The following is a 16,939-nucleotide window of genomic DNA, read 5'->3' as shown; positions in this document are numbered from 1 at the left end:
GTTCAGAAACAGGGCAGTTTTGAAAAGCAGTGCTTAAAACCGGCGCACTTTCGGTGGTGAAATCAGCACAGTTTTTAAACTGGTGGGTTAAAATCAGCATTCTTTTGAAATCGGTGGTTAAAATCAGTGCCCGCTTCGACGGCCCAGTCAGCCATCTTGATTTCAAAATGGCGTCCAAAAACACGAGAAGGAAACCTGCTTCTCGGCCTCAGGAACCGCTGTACGAAATTCGGCGGTGACATCTTAAGGGGTGTCCGAATGCACCGCGAACAAACGGCCTTCCATAGCAGGGAAGAAAATTACAAGGATGAGCCGTCGTCCTGCCCCGGGTGCAAAAAAAAAGGCGTTTCTGATTCCCCCAGCCCTCGTGGCGTCTGCTATGAGTTTTAAGCCGGTTACCCGTCTACTGCCGCCATGGCTGGGTCAGCCCAGGTCTCCTTTAGCGCTTGCTCTGACAAAAGAACTTCAGCCATTTCCCTCCCCTCTTTCTTCCCGCGCTCTTAATTCTCACTGTCCCGGGTTGCCCTCATTAATCCCCCCCCCCCCGCCCCTCCGTGAACTGGAGGGATCTTAAATCTGGCCAAAGTCCTCCATCTTTCTGGAGCAATTACACAAATTTGCAAAGGTGGCTCTGCCTCCCGTTTCAGGGCCTGAAGCTGCCCAGAGGAAGGACGCTAAATCTCCTGTGTTGTGCTATTTCCTCGCACGCTACCCGGTTATATTTTCTATGAAAGTGCAGTTTTGTAAAAATAAAAAAATTAAGTGTGTGTGAGAGAGAGGGAGGGAGAGGTGAACTTGTCAATTCCAGTGTCCTTCAGCTTCTCATTTTTCCAATCATAAGTTCAACACTCTGCATTATCTTGAGAATCTAATTTTAAGTTCCCCGTGAAAATTCACCGGCAAATTTTTAGCACAGATTTCCCCTGATTCATACATTTTTAGAGAGAGTCCGTGTGGACTGAAGAGTGGACTGAAGAGACCGGGGCTCCAATCCCTGCTCATCCAGGAAACTCAGTGTATGACCTGGAAGGAGGTGTGGGGTGGAAGCAGTTCCTGCCTCTCAGCCTGATCTACCTCACAGGGTTGTTGAGAAGGTTAAATGGGGAGGAGACGTGTGTACGCCACCTTGATCTCCTTGAAGTGTGGGCGGCAAGAATAAATAAATGTCTGATAAAATGAAATAACTACATGCAATTTTGCCTAACATGCTTGTTTCTGCAAAGCCTCCTCAAGTTAAACCTTTTTGTGTGTCATTTCCCCTGATATATCGATTTTTGTGCGTACTTTAGTATATATACTTTAGTATATATAGGGACGCGGGTGGCGCTATGGGTTAAACCACAGAGCCTAGGACTTGCCGATCAGAAGGTCGGCGGTTCGAACCCCCGCGACGGGGTGAGCTCCCGTTGCTCGGTCCCGGCTCCTGCCCACCTAGCAGTTCGAAAGCACGTCAAAGTGCAAGTAGATAAATAGGTACCACTCCAGCGGGAAGGTAAATGGCGTTTCGGTGCGCTGCTCTGGTTTGCCAGAAGTAGTTTAATCCTGCTGGCCACATGACCCAGAAGCTGTAGGCCGGCTCCCTCGGCCAATAAAGCGAGATGAGCGCCGCAACTCCAGAGTCGGCCACGACTGGACCTAACGGTCAGGGGTCCTTTTTTTAGTATATGCATTTTCGTATACGTGACTCAGCTGAAGAACTACAGTGCAAAATTTGGAGGAGTGTGAATGTTTTGCTCTGGCCTACTTACTTCTGCCGGGAAGGGCCTCCCGTCCACCTTGTGCTCTGAGCCTTCGACACTCCCCTTCCTCCCCCAGTGAAGGTGCAGCTGAACGGCCGTAAACATCTTGGGCAAACCGTGCAGTTGCATGCTTGGGGGCAGAGACATCTGCACTGCAAGAGAGAGAGGGAGGGAGAGAGAAGCCACAAGGTCCTCATTCTGGTGGTTGCAAACCCCCCAACCTTTCTCTGATGAAAACAGGGACGTCCCATTCCATATTGATAATTCTATTATTTATACCCCACACGTCTTACTGGGTTGCCCCGGCCATTCTGGGCTACATACAGTCATACTGAAGGGACAGGTTACCCAAACCTGACTGTGTAGTCACCCCAACTAGGCCCCAAACTTCCCAAATTCTTTCTTTGACGACTGTATATAAAAACATAATAAAACATTAAACATTTTTTTAAAAACTTCCCTATACAGGATTGCTTTCAGACAGCTCAGGGGTCAGATAACTGCATACCCGCCAACATTTTTCCAAGGAAAATAGGGATGTCCTAAGGAAAAGCGGGACATTCAGGGATCAAATCAGAAACTGGGATGGCTTCTCTAAATCAGGGATGTCTCTGGCAAATAGGGACACTTAGAGGGTCTGTGATTGGATGGGGAGAACCACTGCTTCCTTCAGCCCTTCATTGCAAGAAGAAGCATTATTAGTCGCATGTGCAAGGAGAATGGATCTTGCCCTGGAGTTGCCAGGTGAACAACTGGCCACATTTCATCACCATGGTAACGGACCAGCATCTTCCCTGGTACAGAGGTCTCCATGGCGACGTGGAGGGGAGTCTTCCTGGCACCAGAGATTTTGCAGGCCTGGGCTGTAGCCATGGGCCAACCGCTGTTCAACAAGGTGATTATACATGACAGACGTGTGCTAGCTTCTTGCATTTTTCTATTTTTGTGTATCGAATCTGCCTTTCCATCCTGCAGCGTTCTGGCAGGGAGCGTTCCCTAACCCCAGGAAAATAGAAAATACAGATGGCAGATGGGGTTGGGGAAAGGGGGACTGCCATTAAGTCCCATAAACAGCCTCACCTGTGTGTCCGTTATTTATCAGGGTGAAGTCGTCGCCTCCTGGATTCCGATACCCCGACGTCTCAACCGGAGGCAAGGAAGGGTCGTATTGGACTGTTCCCGTGTCAATATCGATAGGGGACTGAGCTTTCCACCCACAGTCTGGGTAATTGTCCGGCCAGTGCTCCTGTCCGTGGGACCCTGAGAAGGAAGAATATAAACTGTTATGTACAAGTTCTCACCCTGGGCCAGCAGGGGGATACTGTAGATAGTTATGCAAATAAGGGAATGAAAATGACGTTCAGTGATTGGATAGTTTTAGAAAATTGTTACAGTTACGCTGTACTGGAGCTCTATATAAGCAGGCTGACTGAACCCTTCAGTTCAGTTCTGTTCTGGCCTGTGAATAAAGAAGAGCTGTTTGAAGAATCGCTGTGTCATCTGATATGTCCACCCACAACTTAACATAAGCACTGACCACTGAGGCAGCAACGTGCTTGTGGGGAGGAGAGATTCGGGGTAGATAAAAGAGCATCCTTCTTCACACAGCGCATAGTTAAACTATGGAACTCCCTGCCACAGGAAGCAGCGATGGCCGCCAATACGCATGGCTTTAAAAAATGGATCAGGCAAATTCGGAGGGGAAGGCTATTGATGGCTACCAGCCAGGACAGCTCTGTTCTGCCTCCACAGTCGGAGGCAGAAATGCTTCTGTGGTTGCTGGAAACCACAGGAGAGGAGAACCGGTCCTGTGTTCAAGTCCTGCTTGTGGGTTTCCCGAAAGAGGCATCTGTTTGGCCCCTGTGGGAACAGGATGCAGGATAAGATGGGCCTTTGGCCTGATCCTGCAGGCTCTTATTCTGTTTTTAGGGAAAATCAGGAGTTGGTAAATGCACAACTTTGAGCCATCTCTCTCTCTCTCTCTCTCTCTCTCTCTCTCTCTCTCTCTCTCTCCTCTCTATTGTTTAATTTTTATTAAGTTTTTCTATTTTACATTTTAGGATCTTCATTTAAACAACCTTAAAATATCAGTGACTTCCCTTCTTCCCTTTCCATGGTTCAGTTTCCATGCCATAGATCCCTGCATATTTTACATAAACTAAACCACTCAGTATTGAATTTTTACGCCCATAAAAACTTATTTACACTGCTGAATTTATCTTAATGCTGCCAACGTTTTCATACGTACACACTCTTCACCCATATATTCAATAAACATTTTCCAGTCTTCTTTAAATGTATATTCTTCTTGTTCTCTTATTCTATAAGTTAAGTCTGCAAGCTGAGCATATTCCATCAGTTTAAGTTGTCATTCCTCTTTGGTTGGGACCTCGCTCGTTTTCCATTTTGGGGCTAACAAAACACGGGCCGCAGTAGTGCCATACATAAGTAAACTTTTTTGACACCTGGGGATTTCTGTCTGAATTATCCCCAACAAAAAGGACTCTGGGTATTGGGGGGGGGGGTATTTTTGTTTTTGAAAAAGTGCTTTTAAACATTCCCTTGGTGCATCAACCTCCCAGCAGTGCCATAAGTATATCGCCAAGTGACTCTAACTTCATGCCCTACACTGGATACAGTGGTACCTCAGGTTACAGACACTTCAGGTTACAGACGCTTCAGGTTACAGACTCTGCTAACCCAGAAATAGTACCTCGGGTTAAGAACTTTGCTTCAGGATGAGAACAGAAATTCTGGAGTTTCTAAGCCAGCAAACGTAAAAAAATGAAAAAGCATGAGACTAGAAAAGATTTATTCAAATTAACCATAAAAACTGATCCTGATGAATACACAGCCTGCATCTGACCATGCCCAAAATCTGTGCCGCTGTCCACCGCGCTGCCACCCACAAAGAGTTTTTTGTCTGTCCTCATCTGCTTCCTAGCATTGGCACCCAGTGCCAGTTCCGCCAGTAATAAGGGACGTCTTTTCATCGCAAAAAAAAAAAAGGCGAAAAGGCAAGTCAGGTCCCCTCTCTTTCTGTGAAAGAGGTTTGCTTCTGAATGCCACCCCCCCATGCAAGGCATGAGAAGCACATCACACGCTCCCTTGCATCTGAATTCAAGCGCTCGCCGGGCTCTGCGCTGGCTGCAAAAGTTTTCCTTCCATGCGGGAAAGCAAGGATAAAGCTGTTTGCTTTTTCCCTGCCTGGCGCAATTGTCATTCCGGTGGCCTCAGAGCTTAAAATGACAGCAGCATGGTTGGAGGGTTCGGGAATTGTTTTCCCGCCCCTTGGAATGAAAATTCGCCGCCGCCACCAAACAGTTAGCCCGACCCATTGGAAAAGAAATTGTTGTTGTTTAGTCGTTTAGTCGTGTCCGACTCTTCGTGACCCCCTGGACCAGAGCACGCCAGGCCCTCCTGTCTTCCACTGCCTCCCACAGTTTGGTCAAACTCATGTCTGTAGCTTCGAGAACACTGCCCCACCATCTCGTCCTCTGTCGTCCCCTTCTCCTTGTGCCCTCCATCCTTCCCAACATCAGGGTCTTTTCCAGGGAGTCTTCTCTTCTCATGAGGTGGCCAAAGTCTTGGAGCCTCAGCTTCAGGATCTGTCCTTCCAGTGAGCACTCAGGGCTGATTTCCTTCAGAATGGAGAGGTTTGATCTTCTTGCAGTCCGTGGGACTCTCAAGAGTCTCCTCCAGCACCAGAATTCAAAAGCATCCATTCTTCGGCGACCAGCCTTCTTTATGGTCCAGCTCTCACTTCCATACATCACTACTGGGAAAACCAGAGCTTGAACTATACAGACCTTTGTTGGCAAGGTGATGTCTCTGCTTTTTAAGATGCTGTCTAGGTTTGACCCATTGGAAATGACATAAAAGGTAAAGGTAAAGGTACCCCTGCCCGTACGGGTCAGTCTTGACAGACTCTAGGGTTGTGCGCTCATCTCACTCTAGAGGCCGGGAGCCAGCGCTGTCCGCAGACACTTCCGGGTCACGTGGCCAGTGTGACGAAGCTGCTCTGGCGAACCGGCACCAGAGCAGCAGCGCTGAGGTTTTACCCACAGCCCCACCCGCGTCCCTTGAAAATGACATACAGATGACTAAACCTGAGCCCATGAATTTCACTGGGTCCTACTGTGAGTAGAGCTTCGTTTGGTGCAGCCCTTTGTTTTTCTGCAACTACGAAAAATGAATGAGGGCAGACAAGTGAACAACCTATCAGGGCAAAATTTCTATTAAAAAATAACTTTTCAGGAAATGAAGTCCTCCCAGCCGTCGCTCACGCTTCTCAAGCCCCGCCCATTGTAGGAGGGGCCTGGGATGAACCAATGAGAGCTCAAGAGCCTTCTGGGGTCTTTGACACCATTCTGCTTGGTCGTTGCCCCTCCGATTTTCTCCAACAGAGCGCCAACAGGTGAACTGACTAACGATCATGGTACACTGTTTTCTCCGATTTGGGGGTCATTTTTGACTATTTGCTGTTCAGGAGAGGTGAAGACATCAATATCAGCTTGTCTTGTAGGCTCATAGACTTGTTGGAAGAGACCCAAAGAGTCATCACAGGCAATGCAGGCATCCCAGTTTCTCCTTTTTTCAATATTTCCGAATCTATTTACCCTTTTTTTAAAAAAGGTACTGGTCCTCATGAAAAATGATCAGCATGTTAAGGCAAATTTATTCCAATATGTGCACTTTCCCCATGTGATTTCCCTTAATAGCATACTTTTCTAAAACATTATTTTCACTGATAGATTTTGTGTGTGTGTGTGTGTGCGCACACACACACACACACACACACAATTATTAGGGAAACGATCACCCCCCCCAAGAAAAAGCATCTCCATGCTTTCCCCTGCATATGCATTTTTGAACACGTTGCTTCGTCAGAGGCCTGCGTTGCAAAATTCAGAGAATTCCGAATTTTAAAGGGTGGCCGTGATTCGCTCTGCAGGGCATTTTGGGAAAAGCAAATTCAGATAGGTTCACCTTTAAACACAAACCAAAGAGAACCTCTCCCCCTTCCTTGCAAATAACGCCAATCCCAGCCGAGGGATCTCAGCCGGCCTTCGCCGCCACCACGGCTAAGCCCTTTTCAGCCCTTCAACATCAACAATGCCTTTGTTTCTTTCCCATGAGTTGGCCACTCTGGGTGAGCTTAAGGGGAGGGGGTGGAACTGGATTACTCCCCGTGAAAGAGGATCAAGCTGGCCTGGCTGAGTGCCGCAATGCTAACCTCATTGGAACGTCGCCGGTTCCTTTGCTAATTGGGACGGTGATTTGGTGCGGAAGGTTTTAGCTGGGGGGAAACAGCAGAGCGGCTGTAGAAAACACACTCAGGAGTTACAAAAGGGACTTTGGGGGCTTAGAGGCCAGAGGGGAGAATTGTTTTTTCTCTCTCCATGTAACACAGCCGTTCCTAAACTTTTTAGGGTCTCCTTCCATCTTGGCTCCACAAACTCTTCCCCAGTGCCCATTACCCTGCCCTATACAAAGCATTATTCAGAATAACGGTTTGCACGACCCAGTAAGGGGAAAATACTAATACACACACACGCAAAAACTGAAACAGCAACAACTACTTGCACATTTATTCAAAATCCAGTGGAAACTATTTGGTTTGATTAGTTCGGCAAAAGGGGGATTTGATCCAGTGGTACCAGCCTCGAAAGATTCCATCAACGGTGTCTCCGAAAAATCTTACACATCACTTGGGAAGACAGGCAAACTAATACCAGTGTACTGGAAGAAGCAAAGATCACCAGTGTTGAAGCAATGATTCTTCAACATCAACTTCGTTGGACTGGTCATGTTGTGCGGATGCCTGATGATCGTCTTCCAAAGCAACTATTCTACTCCGAACTTAAAAATGGAAAGCGTAATGCTGGTGGTCAACGAAAGAGGTTTAAAGACTATCTCAAGGCATATCTTTAAAAATGTAGTATAAACACCGACAACTGGGAAACACTGGCCTGCGAACGCTCCAGTTGGAGAACAGCCTTTACCAAAGGTGCCATGGGCTTTGAAGACACTCGAACTCAGGACGCAAGGGAGAAACATGCTAAGAGGAAGACACGCTGGGCAAATCCACACCGGGATCAACCCCTGCCCGGAAACCAATGTCCCCACTGTGGAAGGACGTGTGGGTCCAGAATTGGCCTCCACAGTCACTTACAGACTCATGGTTGAAACCGTGTTTATGGAAGACAATCTTACTTGGCTAAGTTGATCGCCAAAGAAGAAGGAGCAGCTTTGCAAAGTCTGAGTCATTTATCCCTCCAATGCCCCCCTTGCCTCTTGGCACCCTCTGGGTGATACCACCCACCCTCAGGAAGCACCACCTCTTGCTTTGGGAACCCCTGATTTAATCTATTTACATCCCGCCTTTTCCCCAAGTTGGGATCCATATTGTTGTTGTTTAGTCGTTTAGTTGTGCCCGACTCTTCATGACCCCCTGGACCAGAGCACACAAGGCATTCCTATCTTCCACTGCCTCCCACAGTTTGGTCAAACTCATTCTGGTAGCTTCGAGAACACTGTCCAACCATCTCATCCTCTGTCATCCCCTTCTCCTTGGGCCCTCCATCTTTCCCAGCATCAGGGTCTTTTCCAGGGAGTCTTCTCTTCTCAGGAGGTGGCCAAAGTCTTGGAGCCTCAGCTTCAGGATCTGTCCTTCCAGTGAGCACTCAGGGCTGATTTCCTTCAGAATGGAGAGGTTTGATCTTCTTGCAGTCCATGGGACTCTCAAGAGTCTCCTCCAGCACCAGAATTCAAAAGCCTCAATTCTTCAGCGATCAGACTTCTTTATGGTCCAGCGCTCACTTCCATACATCCCTCCTGGGAAAACCATAGCTTTAACTATACGGACCTTTGTTGGCAAGGTGATGTCTCTGCTTTTTAAGATGCTGTCTAGAGATCCACATAGAAGCATATAATTATAGAGTTGGAAGGGACCTCTGAGCATCTGCAATGCAGGAATATGCAGCTGTCCTGGACAGGGATCGAACCCATGACCTTGATGTTACCAGCACCATACTCTAACCATCATCATAAGGCAAACTTGCTCAAAGCAGCCCCTAAAACACATCAGAGCACACTGAGCCCCTGCAATTTCCACTAGTGGCCAAAATTGTGGGGGAAAGTGTATTTTTGAGGTTTGATTGCCCATAACACCACTTTTTTTGGGAGCAATGCCATAAAATTATATATCAATGGAAAGATAATTTAATGGAGAATGTAATGCAACAATGTCCGTTCAATTATCTGTATTCTATCAAAAGTTATGGCCAATTAACCAGAAAAAGGAAGCACAACTTGCTTAGGCTGCTATGCAGTACCTTTCCTTCATTTGAATGTCGCCAATGCGCATGAGTGTTTGCCCAGACAGCAGCATCATCTGAACCTTCGTTTCCAAAGGCCTGTCTGAGCAGGAAGGCGTCAGCCTGCCGGCGGAAGGATAACAAAGTGGCAGCCAGTCTAGACTTTCCCGGGAAGGAATTCCACAGTCTGGGAGCTGCCACAGAAAAGGCCCTGTCTCTTGTCACCACCAACCGGGCCTCTGATGCTGAGGAGACGAAGGGAACAGGAGCAGATCCTGGTAACATGCCTCCGCGTGTGAGGCCACTTCACAACCTCCCACCAGCCCTCGCAGCACTGGCTTAAGCCAGGTAAACAAGGCGTTGGGTTTGGGGAAGGAATTGCAAGGCTCTGGCAGTCTGGTAATGGCTTGCCCAGCTTTGGGGAGGGGGGAGGGGGACTCTAGGACCCTATCAGACCCTCCTTCCAGAAGCTGGGCAAACACTTACTAAATAATAATAATAAATTTTGTTTATACCCTGCCCTCCCCAGCCAAGACCGGGCTCAGGGCGGCTAACACCAGGTATAAAAATCCACACCGGGATCAACCCCTGCCCGGAAACCAATGTCCCCACTGTGGAAGGACGTGTGGGTCCAGAATTGGCCTCCACAGTCACTTACAGACTCATGGTTGAAACCGTGTTTATGGAAGACAATCTTACTTGGCTAAGTTGATCGCCAAAGAAGAAGGAGCAGCTTTGCAAAGTCTGAGTCATTTATCCCTCCAATGCCCCCCTTGCCTCTTGGCACCCTCTGGGTGATACCACCCACCCTCAGGAAGCACCACCTCTTGCTTTGGGAACCCCTGATTTAATCTATTTACATCCCGCCTTTTCCCCAAGTTGGGATCCATATTGTTGTTGTTTAGTCGTTTAGTTGTGCCCGACTCTTCATGACCCCCTGGACCAGAGCACACAAGGCATTCCTATCTTCCACTGCCTCCCACAGTTTGGTCAAACTCATTCTGGTAGCTTCGAGAACACTGTCCAACCATCTCATCCTCTGTCATCCCCTTCTCCTTGGGCCCTCCATCTTTCCCAGCATCAGGGTCTTTTCCAGGGAGTCTTCTCTTCTCAGGAGGTGGCCAAAGTCTTGGAGCCTCAGCTTCAGGATCTGTCCTTCCAGTGAGCACTCAGGGCTGATTTCCTTCAGAATGGAGAGGTTTGATCTTCTTGCAGTCCATGGGACTCTCAAGAGTCTCCTCCAGCACCAGAATTCAAAAGCCTCAATTCTTCAGCGATCAGACTTCTTTATGGTCCAGCGCTCACTTCCATACATCCCTCCTGGGAAAACCATAGCTTTAACTATACGGACCTTTGTTGGCAAGGTGATGTCTCTGCTTTTTAAGATGCTGTCTAGAGATCCACATAGAAGCATATAATTATAGAGTTGGAAGGGACCTCTGAGCATCTGCAATGCAGGAATATGCAGCTGTCCTGGACAGGGATCGAACCCATGACCTTGATGTTACCAGCACCATACTCTAACCATCATCATAAGGCAAACTTGCTCAAAGCAGCCCCTAAAACACATCAGAGCACACTGAGCCCCTGCAATTTCCACTAGTGGCCAAAATTGTGGGGGAAAGTGTATTTTTGAGGTTTGATTGCCCATAACACCACTTTTTTTGGGAGCAATGCCATAAAATTATATATCAATGGAAAGATAATTTAATGGAGAATGTAATGCAACAATGTCCGTTCAATTATCTGTATTCTATCAAAAGTTATGGCCAATTAACCAGAAAAAGGAAGCACAACTTGCTTAGGCTGCTATGCAGTACCTTTCCTTCATTTGAATGTCGCCAATGCGCATGAGTGTTTGCCCAGACAGCAGCATCATCTGAACCTTCGTTTCCAAAGGCCTGTCTGAGCAGGAAGGCGTCAGCCTGCCGGCGGAAGGATAACAAAGTGGCAGCCAGTCTAGACTTTCCCGGGAAGGAATTCCACAGTCTGGGAGCTGCCACAGAAAAGGCCCTGTCTCTTGTCACCACCAACCGGGCCTCTGATGCTGAGGAGACGAAGGGAACAGGAGCAGATCCTGGTAACATGCCTCCGCGTGTGAGGCCACTTCACAACCTCCCACCAGCCCTCGCAGCACTGGCTTAAGCCAGGTAAACAAGGCGTTGGGTTTGGGGAAGGAATTGCAAGGCTCTGGCAGTCTGGTAATGGCTTGCCCAGCTTTGGGGAGGGGGGAGGGGGACTCTAGGACCCTATCAGACCCTCCTTCCAGAAGCTGGGCAAACACTTACTAAATAATAATAATAAATTTTGTTTATACCCTGCCCTCCCCAGCCAAGACCGGGCTCAGGGCGGCTAACACCAGGTATAAAAACAAATTAATCGAAATACAACTTAAAAACAAGATTAAAATACAACATTAAATATTTAAACGCAGCCTCATTTCAATGGAAAGCTTTTTGGGGATGAAAACATCCGGTCTTCACCAAGGCTAACTAAGGCTAAATCCACCTTTGCAAGGTGATCACCAGGGATCTTAACACCCCGGTTGGTTTGCCTAGGGAGAAGCAATCTTTCAGGTTATTCGCCTCTCCCAAACCTGCATGAAACGAGCTTAATTATTTACTCTCTCTTAATTTATTGCATATGTCTTGCATTTATTTGCAATGTACATAGTAGTCTCCATTTGATCCTTGCAACAAGCCTGCAGGAAAGGTTAGGAGAAGAGTGAGTGACTGCCCCACAGGTCACCCAACCAGCTTCATGGCAGAGTGGGGGATTCGAACCCTGGTCTCCCAGGTCCCCCTCTAACCGCTACACCACGCTGATGCCATAAGGAAAGAAGGCGGCTAGGCAAAGACCTTCTGTGCATGCTCAGGAGCTTATTGTCGGACTACGCAGCCTGGCATTGCTTCCTTGGTGCTGGCTGCAACTCGGGGAGGGTGCCTCCTCGAACGTGGCGCTGTGGCAAACTTACCACTGGCAGCAAATGAATGTGTTTGAAATTCTGGAAAGCAAATCCAGACGAACTTGCTTCTCCTTACCTTCGTATGTCCAGTGGGATCCTGCAAAGGGAGAAGAGAAGTGGCGAGTCATTGTTGCCAAATCTTAGTATCGTCAGCAATAATCACCATGTATAAGTTAGATAAAAGAAAGGACTTATTCACACAACACATAGTTAGACTCTGGAACTCCCTGCCACAGGAGGCAGTGAGGGCCAACAAAATGGGGGTCTTTGAAAGAAGATTGGTCAAATTCACGAGGAGAGGGCTATCAATGGCTACTAGGCATGCTGGCGATGCTCTGCGTCCACAGTGAGACGCAGCGATGCTTCTGAATACCAGGTGCTGGGAATTGCAGGAGGGGAGAAGGGTCTTGTGCTCAGAACTCTGTTTTCCTCTATTGCCCTCCCCCCCCCAGCGATGCCCCATTGCAGGGCAAGAAGACACCAGCCCTCCCCTGCTGCTGCTCATCTGTGTCTTATAATCTGAGGTAAAGGTAAAGGTAAAAGTAAAAGTAAAGGTAAAGGTAAAGGGACCCCTGACCATTAGGTCCAGTCGTGACTGACTCTGGGGTTGTGGCACTCATCTCGCTTTATTGGCCGAGGGAGCCGGCGTACAGCTTCCGGGTCATGTGGCCAGCAGGACTAAGCCACTTCTGGCGAACCAGAGCAGCGCACGGAAACGGCATTTACCTTCCCGTCGGAGCGGCACCTATTTATCTACTTGCACCGGCGTGCTTTCGAACTGCTAGGTTGGCAGGAGCAGGGACCGAGCAACGGGCGCTCACTGCGTCGCGGGATTCGAACTGCCGACCTTCTGATAGGCAAGTCCTAGGCTCTGTGGTTTAACCCACAGCGCCACCCGCGTCCCATAATCTGAGGTAGACTGCATCTGATCCTGAGGTTCCATCTTGTCCTGTTAAGACACCTTTTGACAGCCGCAACTGCTATCTCACACACACACCCGTCATCTCATGACATAATCCCATGTGGCATTTTAAAAAGTTTATTGGCCAGTACCACAGCCTTGCCCTCAGAGAGGTTCTGCCCTTTTAAGCTGGCTCCTTTCATACGTTTTGTTTTTTTAAAAAGACGAAGGAGCTTTTACAAAAGGTCATTCCATCCCCAGGGAATGTTTGAGAGTCGCCTCAAACACCGAATCTAAAAAGCCCATCTCCGATTACACTTCGGGAAAGCCGGTGGATGCTTTTAAATTTATTTGTAGCCGAAATATACATATCCATACATATACATGAATGCATGTATGTAGAGAGAGGGATATGTTAAATCACACCTGGGACCTAAAAGTGGTGAGCAGTCAGCTGCAACAGAAGAAACCTGAGTCGAAGATGATAAGTGAATTGGAATTTCGTTCCATGCCTGAAAAGGAAGCCAGTCCCTTGCCAGGGATCTGATTTGCAGGAGAGTTTATCTCGGGCCGCTGCTAAATTTACCTCGGTCGCGTGAACTTGGAAAAAAGTGGGGGACAAGTCTTCCTTCCCTCCCCAATAGCTTGGAAGAAGTTAGGGCTACAAGAAGGGAGATTCCTGCAAGAGGAAATTCCGACGAAAGAAGAATGGCAGACAAAATTAATGGACTACGCAGAATTAGATAAAATGACAGGAAGGATTTGAAACCTGCAGGACCAGAGATTCACAGAAGATTGGAAGAAATATACGAACTATTTGAAGAGCAACTGTAATCAACAAGTTACGCTAGCAGGACTACAAGAAGTTTTGTAAGGAGGGATATATGAAACATTGTAAAATAGAGAAAGAATAGAGGTATTTGTTATGAGATTTGAATGTAATAGTGAAAGTAAGAAATGTAAATTAAGTGAATAGATTGGAAAATGTTCAGATGTGGTTGATGGGAGTCAAAAAAAATGTATAAGGTACAAAAGTATGTTTAATTATTGTTGGAAATGATGTGTTAAAAAGCTAATGAAATTTATATAACAAGAAAAAATAAATAAAAGGAGATTCCGATTCAATACTCGAAAGAAATTTCTGCCGGAAAGAGCCATTTGACAGTGGAACCGACTCCCTCGAGAAGCAGCAGGAACGTCCTACGTTTGAAGACTGGCAGATAAAGAAAGTAGAATATGTGGAGATGGCAAAGCTGATGGGGAAGATCTGAAATCAGCGAGGCGAACTGTTTCAAAAGGACTGGAGCAAATTTATATTCTATATGAAAGAAAATTGTAAACATTTGAAAACGTTTGTAGGTTTGAATTGAAATGCTTTGTAATGTGAAAATAAGGAACTGATTTACATATAAGGAGGTAATCTTTATAAAGAAGAAGTTTTAAGGTAAAAGAGTGGTTATAGAAACGCAAGAATTCGGTAAAAGATATGTGGAAGTCAGAAAGAGGAAGGGAAGGAAGTCGATGCTCTGATTGAGCAATGCTTTATGTCATAGATTTGTGCAATGAGCTGTAATTAAATATGAAAACTCAATAAAAAATATTTTGAAAAAAAATAGAGGTGGCGGACTCCCTCCCTCCTTGGAGGTTTTTAAGCAGAGGCTGGAAGGCCAACTGTCATGGATGCTTTAGCTGAAATTCCTGCATTGAAGGGGGTTGGACTAGATGACCCCGTGGGGTCCCAATTCTACAATTCTTTGATTCTATTTCTGTGACCTTGTATTCAAATCTTTTCTGTCACAGCATAAGAATGCCAACCGAACCATAGAACTATAGAGGTGGAACGTCATTCGTCCAACCCCCTGCAATGCAGGAATCGCAGCGGAAGAACCCTGACAGGCCTGTTTTAAAAACATTTGGCCTCCGACAGTGGAAGGAGGCTGTAGCCAATGCGGCCAGTGGCTGCTCCAGCCAGAGCAAAGCAACCACAGCCAAGAAGAGCCTTGCGCCACCTGGAAGTTCGCACATTCACATGCCTCAAACTCGCCTTGTCGGTTGCGTGAATCCCCAGCTTTGCTGCCTTTGCTTTCAGTCTGAAACTGCCAAACTACCAGGAAGTTTGAATCTATTAATCTAGGCCCAAATCAAGACAACAGGTTTTTTTCCTCCCACCTCTAACAGATGGACATTAACAGGATGGTTATGTTAGCGCCAATGTCCGCTGCTGTAAATGGTCACTCTGCATTTGAGCTTTATAGGGGATATATATATATAGGCTACTTTTAAAATGAGGCTGCATTTTAAATTGCATTTTAACGTGTATTTTAAATTGGTCCCGTTCCCCCATTATGATTTTATTGGTATTAGCCGCCCTGAGCCCAGCCCTGAGCCCTGGCCGGGGAGGGCGGGGTATAAATAAAAATTTTATTTTTATTATCATCATCATCAACAACAGGTTGTGTTTTGGGGGGGCGTTATCTAGCCTCGCTATTTACATTTCCTCTCCCTCTCTCTACACCCGTGTGCTATGTGTATAAATGCCCGCCAACATGATGAAGTCCACTCCTTTACTCCATAAGACCATAGGAAGAGTCTCCTGGATCAGGCCAACGGCCCGTCTAGTCCAGCGTCCTGTTCTCACACTGGCCAAATGACCCCCAAAGAACCAAAGAATCAAGATAGACTGTCTCTGGACCTGGAGGTTCCATAAGGACGTCAGAAGAGCCAATGGCTTCCGTCGCACGTTCCTGAAAGACTTCAATGCGGGCACCAGGCTGAATTTTGTCATGAGAACATAAAAAGAGCTGGAGGGGATAAGGGCAATGATCCATCTCTCCGTCAGGCAAGGAAGCTCCCTGCGGCTGCTGAGTCAGTGTCTGGGACGCTGCCATGGGCTGGGCAGGGGCCAGGAAGCTGAGACTGGGTCTTGACAGACAAAGGGAGCTGGGAAGTTATTTTTTGAGGGATTTCTTGTGGAAATAAGAAGAGCCCGCTCGATCCGGCCCGCCCAGTCCAGCACCCTGGTCTCACAGAGGCATGTGGGGAAACCAGCAAACAGGATACAAGATCAATCTCTCCTCCTGAGGTTTCCAGAAACTGAGATTCAGAAGCATTGTTCCCTCACAGCAGAGGAGCAAGTTGATCGGGTGCCTGGGGTGGTGCGCGTGCCCTGCACCCAGAGGCAGGGCTAATAATAATAATAATAATAATAATTTATTATTTATATCCCGCCCACCTGGCTGGGTTTCCCCAGCCACTCTGGGAGGCTTCCAACAGAATATTAAAATACCGTAATACATCAAACATTAAAAGCCTCCCTAAACAGGGCTGCCTTCAGATGTCTTCTAAAAGTCTGGTAGTTGTTCTTCTCTTTCACACCTGGTGGGAGGGCGTTCCACAGGGCGGGCGCCACTACCAAGAAGGCCCTCTGCCTGGTTCCCTGTAACTTGGCTTCTCACAGGGAGGGAACCGCCAGAAGGCCCTCGGTGCTGGACCTCAGTGTCCGGGCAGAACGATGGGGGTGGAGACGCTCCTTCAGGTATACTGGACCGAGGCCGTTTAGGGCAGGGGTCTGCAACCCGTGGCTCCGGAGCCGCATGTGGCTCTTTTACACCTTTGCCGCGGCTCCGGGGCAGATACTAGCGAGGGGAGGTGGCACATTGTGCACCCCGACACTCCCCACTGTGGCGGGCACTGTACTGGCTGTGACGTCGCATGGGGGCGGTGCGTGCGTTAGTCATGCACCGTCCCGACGTCACCTTCCCGCCCGCTATCAGATTGCGGCTCCGGATATATATTTGTTTTAAATGTTGCAATGGTTTTGCGGCTCCCAGTTTTTTTTCCTTCGGAAATGGGTCCAAGTGGCTCTTTTTGTCTTAAAGGTTGCAGACCCCTGGTTCAGGGCTTTAAAGGTTAACACCAACACTTTGAATTGTGCTTGGAAACGTACTGGGGGCAGCCGGAGCAGGATGTCCCATGGTATGCCCCGCGGAGGACCTTAAGGTCCACAAATGACAAC

The 16,939-nt window shown here is 47.7% G+C and overlaps 2 protein-coding genes across 3 annotated transcripts in view; both read right to left on the bottom strand.

Annotated features, from left to right (window-relative positions):
* The window catches only part of LOC310694277 (uncharacterized protein), a 160,976-nt gene that overhangs the window by 83,884 nt on the left and 60,153 nt on the right, over positions 1-16,939 (bottom strand). The window lies entirely within an intron of this gene.
* CA14 (carbonic anhydrase 14) overlaps positions 1-16,939 on the bottom strand; it is a 32,973-nt gene that overhangs the window by 10,655 nt on the left and 5,379 nt on the right. For both annotated transcript variants that reach the window (XM_083477324.1, XM_083477323.1), the window contains exons 2-4: positions 12,100-12,120; positions 2,820-2,999; positions 1,749-1,891 (exon numbers count right to left, since the gene is read on the bottom strand). In XM_083477324.1, coding sequence (XP_083333450.1) covers positions 1,749-1,891; positions 2,820-2,999; positions 12,100-12,120 — 344 coding nt within the window. The remainder of the gene's footprint in view (positions 1-1,748; positions 1,892-2,819; positions 3,000-12,099; positions 12,121-16,939) is intronic.

Source organism: Podarcis liolepis (genome assembly GCF_965112155.1).
Source record: "Podarcis liolepis genome assembly, chromosome: 15".
NCBI classification, from domain to species: domain Eukaryota; kingdom Metazoa; phylum Chordata; class Lepidosauria; order Squamata; family Lacertidae; genus Podarcis; species Podarcis liolepis.
This window is presented reverse-complemented; position numbering and strand designations above follow the sequence as displayed.